General features: G+C 31.9%; 1 protein-coding gene across 1 annotated transcript; it reads left to right on the forward strand.

The window, feature by feature from the left end:
- Nucleotides 1-428: 428 nt before the first annotated feature.
- Nucleotides 429-4,733, forward strand: LOC101888685 (N-alpha-acetyltransferase 30A). The gene is made up of 3 exons (XM_059121442.1): nucleotides 429-1,636; nucleotides 3,241-3,486; nucleotides 3,902-4,733. The coding sequence occupies exons 1-3, from the start codon at nucleotides 875-877 to the stop codon at nucleotides 4,064-4,066; spliced, it is 1,173 nt and encodes a 390-aa protein (XP_058977425.1). The 5' UTR covers nucleotides 429-874; the 3' UTR covers nucleotides 4,067-4,733.
- Nucleotides 4,734-5,554: the final 821 nt, after the last annotated feature.

The following is a 5,554-nucleotide window of genomic DNA, read 5'->3' on the forward strand; positions in this document are numbered from 1 at the left end:
AAATTGTAAGAACGTATAATTGCCTCGTCTCTTATTCTTGCTTTTATTCCTCTTTTTTATGCAATATAGACCCTTTAATGATGTTTTTTTAAACTTTTAAATCGCTTTCGAAATCAAATATTAAACGTTCAAGTAATTCATTTGTGTCAATCAGCTGATTGCAGTACTACGTTACGTCTTCTACTAATCGAGAGTTAACAGTTGTATTTCTGGCTACACTCTTTAATGACAACGGAAAAATGTGACAACAACTCATTTTATTTAAACATAACAAACTAAATGGGACATTTACGAAAAAATATTAACATATATTACTGTTTTTATTAATTTTTTTCCAGCAGAACAACAAAAACTACTACTTCCATTCATTTATTTTCATCTTTTTGTCCCTTCCCCGTGCCTTATGACATACGTCGCTGGCAATGGTGCAACCCAACATATGTTCTCTTTCATTGATTGATATATAAAAAAATTTATCCGTGCAAAATCATTTTTGAGTAGAAAAAAATCACGTAAGAAACACATAAAACCAACGAAGATTGGAAAAATATTCGAATTTCCTGATTTGAAGGCTTTTCCATTTTCCCACAATTAAACGCGAAAGCCACTGGAAAACATGTGAGAGTGCATATTTATCATCGAGAATTACAAGAAAGAAAAACCCCACAACCAAATAGGAGAGTGCGTGTGTGTGTACGAACGAATTGTCATATTTTTTTTTTATTTGTTCATTGCCTTCTAAAAGAGCTGGGAGAGAACTGCCTGCTGTCATTTAGAAGGATACAAAACTAGGAAATTATTTTCGGGCAAGTCTCATATTCTGTAATAATGAAAAGGTTTATTTTATAATGTGATAAGTTCTATAGCTAGAAAAATGGAAGAAGTTAAGTTGGAAAATTGCACGGTGCAGCAGCAGCAGCAACAACAACAGCAGTCAAAGAAAAAATCTAAAAATAAAAAGAAGAGCTCCAGAAATGAAACGACGACGACTGATGAAGACCAATTGTCGCAAATGGGTTTGGTGGCGGACATAAACGGCTTAAAAGATCAGCTAAAGCAACAGCTACACATAGCTGGTACACCTAAGGTCAATGGCCTTGTAACCGATAGAGGATTAAATAGTAATAACTGCAACAATAGTACTCCCGCGGAGCCACCAACTTTAAATGGCCATCACAAAGAAGGTGACGACATAAGTCTGACTACTAGCAAAAAATCTAAAAGAAAACCTAATAATAAGAAGAATCCTAGCAGCACAGATTTAGTGGCAACAACAGAGCCCATAAAAAGGGAAAATGGGGATTGTCATTCAAAGGCTGCATGCCACCATGCGGATGGTGGTGAGGACGAGAATGAACATTTACAAAATGGTAATGTCCCTGCCCCTGCAACAAATGTTACAAGTGTGAATGTGACTACCTGTAACAACACTGCCATGACCAACCCAAAAGCCCAAATAAGCGAACAAACTAAAACGTCGGCGAATGACGATAAAAATTCCTCCAGTGCTATTGCTGACACAACAGCATCACCCACATCTGCAACGCCATCCGCTGTGCTAGATCCCGTGCCCGCTTTGGATTTGTCTAATGTTCATATTGAGTACAAGGAATATGAATCCGAATTGCAAATGCATGTGAGTATATTTATAGATTTCTTTGAACTATTGCATTCCGTAGGAATCATAATACCACCAGTTTGCTTCTGTACTTAACTGACTTAGTGAGATATAACTCGAATCTTAAAAAAGATACTGTAGTTGTTTCGTTGGATCTAACAAGGGCATTTGATTCTCTTTCTCATCAAATATTACTCTGGAAACTGATGTATGAGTTCGATTTTTCTGAGACAGCTTGTAACCTTATTCTATCATATTTGTCCGGTAGATCCCAATTCGTTTACTACAATGATAGATCTTCAAGTGTGTCACTGCTTTCGTGCGGTGTTCCGCAGGGCTCTGTATTAGGCCCTTTGTTTTTCATTTTATATGTCAATAGCCTTTCTGAGTGTTGTTATGGTGAGAATTGCACTCCTCTCTTATATGCGGATGATGTGTTTCTCGTTTTTACTAATTCTTATATTAACCCTATTGCTTTTGAAAGCGAAATTAATAATTGTCTTGTTCATATTGGACAGTGGTGTTTTGAAAATTCTCTGGTTTTGAATCCGTCAAAGACAAAGGCTCTTAAGTTTGGCAGTCATGCATATAATCTCAATATTGCTCTTGATGGTAATCTCATTAGTTTTGTAAGCTGTCATAGAATGTTGGGTATTTTGGTAGATGAGAAACTTTCTTTTGAGACTCATATCGGTTCCGTTCAGAGGAGAGTTTTTGCTATTATTCGCAGATTATATGGCACCAATTTATTTTTACCTTTGTGGGTTAAAAAGAGGTTGGCGAATGCTCTTTTAATGCCTCATATTAATTATGGGCTTGAATTGGTATCTGGTACGATAAATAGTTTTTGTTTAAGAGTTAAGCGTATAGTTAATGCTATCGTGAGATTTGTGTATTGTTTGAAGAGACGTGATCACATCTCAAATTTTGTTATAGATTTCTTGGGAGTTTCTTTTGAACAATTTTTATCCGTTAAGTTATTGCATTATTTTTACAAAACAATCAGAGGTGGAGTTCCTAGGTTTCTGGCTAACATGTTCAGTTTTTCCAGGTCAACCAGGAGTACTCAGATATTAATACCCAGAATAAATAACTTAACATTTGAAAAGTCCTTTGTTGTACGTATTGCACGTTTGTGGAATTATCTACCTATTGAGCTTAGAATTTTTTCCCATTCTAATAATGCCTTTCGTTTAAAAGTTTTGAATCATGTCCTGTATCCTGGTATTCATCCCATTTAGTTTCGTTGTTTTGAGCTTTTATTATCTTCGTTTTACCCTTTTTTAATGGTTTAATTTTCTTTATAGTCAAATTTATGGTTACCTTCCTTAAAAAAAAAAAAAAAAAAAAAAATTATTTGCTTGTTGTTGGTTATGATGCCCCTATTGATTCATTTTTTTACTTTTGATTTTCTTTCTGTAGTTTTGGCTGGGGAGCCTTTTATATCTTGATTTTAAATAATGTGATAGTTTTTTATAAGTTATTTTTATTTTTTCTACTTGGTATTGAGTACCTTATTAATACAATTAATTGGCCTTGGAGGCTTTAGTATTAAGTATGAATTAAATAAATAAATAAATAAATAAATATCTACTAAAACATTATTTATGTTTCTTTTTTAGGACATAATGCGTTTAATCCAAGCTGAGCTATCCGAACCATATTCAATATACACTTATCGTTATTTCATTTATAATTGGCCAAAACTATGTTTCCTGGCAGCCCATGGAAATGAATACGTTGGTGCTATTGTGTGCAAGCTGGACATGCACATGAATGTTAGACGTGGCTATATTGCCATGTTGGCTGTACGCAAAGAATATAGGAAATTAAAAATTGGTACTACATTAGTGCAAAAGGCAATTGAGGTAAGTTATACAACGAGAAGCCTATAATTTAGTCTTCTTTCTATGTATAGAAAAGTAGATGAAGTCTTCTATGTACAAAGGGATCTTAAAAAATGCTTCTATAGAAAAATGGTCTCGAAAGGATTTTCATCTATGTATAGAGTCCTTAAAAAAGAACTTCTATGTATTCTCGGAGTTGTCAATAAAGATATTCTTTAAATGGAACATACATGAAAATCCAATGGAAATATGATTCTTGAATGGCCTTCATCTGTAGGGGCCTTACAAAAGGATTTCTCTCCAAGATGTGAAGGACCTTTAAAGAGCTGTAAACCATAAGAATCCGTTCTACATATGAAAACCTTTAGTAGGCCTCGAAGGAATTTCAAAATTCTTTTGATATTAATTTCCTCTTCTCTTTGTTTTTTTTTTACAGGCCATGCTAGCCGACAATGCCGACGAAGTTGTTTTGGAAACTGAAATGAGTAATCTACCTGCATTGCGTCTGTATGAAAATTTGGGTTTTGTACGAGATAAACGTCTGTTTCGTTATTACTTAAATGGTGTCGATGCATTGCGTCTCAAACTTTGGTTTAGATGAGATTATTTATAACAACAAAAAGAAATGAACAAAAAACCCAACAACAATATATAAATAATACATTATGTTTGTAAACTATTAAATTACAACTAACAACCTTTGCTAACAATGCAATACAACAGCAACAAAAATCAACCATATAACAACCAACACCACCACCAGCCATCAGTAATGATGCGGCGTAAAATAATAAACTATTGTACTTTAAAAATAAAAAGAAGGACTCTCACTTTTTTCTTTACATTGTTGAAACAAAATCAAACTGGAACAAAAAAATGAAATGAAAAACCGACAACAACAATACATATTATGTAGCACAAAAACAAAAAAAAAAAACATTTAATTAGAAAATTTAAATATCTATTCTTCCTAACTTTCTAAATTATTCTTTTTTCTAAAAAACAAAATCAACTGTTTTATTTCTTTTTTCTTTTTAATGTAAAAAATAATTTAAAATTTATTTCTTAAAACCAAAACAAGTTTTTGTTAGTTTTAAATTCTGTGTATAATTTGTAGGCTGGAAACAATTTGCAAGAGAATCCCAAAAATTATGTGAAATATTTAATGGTTTTTCTTGTTAATAATGAGTATGAAAAAGCAATTAAACCAATTGGCCATGGCAAGCTAAGCTGTACAAAACAAAAAAAAAATATAATAACAAATTCAATATTTGTGTGTCTGTGTGTGTTATTCCTTTTCTTTGTAGTGTCTAACTAAATGTGGCTCTTTTTTCCACTGCAAATGTCGAATAACAAAGCCAAGTGTCTTAATGAAGCAAAACTATTTTTCGTATTCTTGGTGGGTTCTTTTGTCTGAATTCTTATTCTAACCGGAAACAAAACCGTAACTTAACTGAAGGTTTGAGCTTCACTATTCAAAGCCTTAACAACTACAAAACCAATTACCATCCCTAATTAGAATATAAAAAAAAAAAAAATAAACCAACAAACTAATACTAACTAATAAGGAATCAGCATATAGCATGTAGTTTATTGAACAGGAAACCCCCCATCATCACTTGTATACATGCGTAATTTATTCTAATTCATATATTTTGTTTTGTTGTTTTTGGTATAGTATAAAGTTTAGAAACCGAGGAGGAAGCATTTACCGTAGTTGTCCTTTTTTCATTTTTCCTCCTTGTCACTCATTTACACTATACCAAAAATATTAATTTCCTCAAATATTTTTCGTTGAAAAAAGAATTTGAAAATTTCGAAAATTTATTGTTTATGAAAAAAAAGGAAACAAAAAAATTAAAAAATACACAGTTATGGTTATATATGTCTAATTAAGTTTAAGTTGATATGAGTTCTAATTATACAAAAAAACACAAACGAAATGAAAACTCTGATAATTTATATTTTCAAATCAAATGTAAATAAAGTTAAAATTAAAAACAAGCAGAACAAGTGAAAATCCATATATATTCAAAAAATACAAAAATAAAATGGTGTTTTATTAAAAAAAACTAATAAAAATTAAGGA

Source organism: Musca domestica, unplaced genomic scaffold (genome assembly GCF_030504385.1).
Source record: "Musca domestica strain aabys unplaced genomic scaffold, Musca_domestica.polishedcontigs.V.1.1 196, whole genome shotgun sequence".
NCBI classification, from domain to species: domain Eukaryota; kingdom Metazoa; phylum Arthropoda; class Insecta; order Diptera; family Muscidae; genus Musca; species Musca domestica.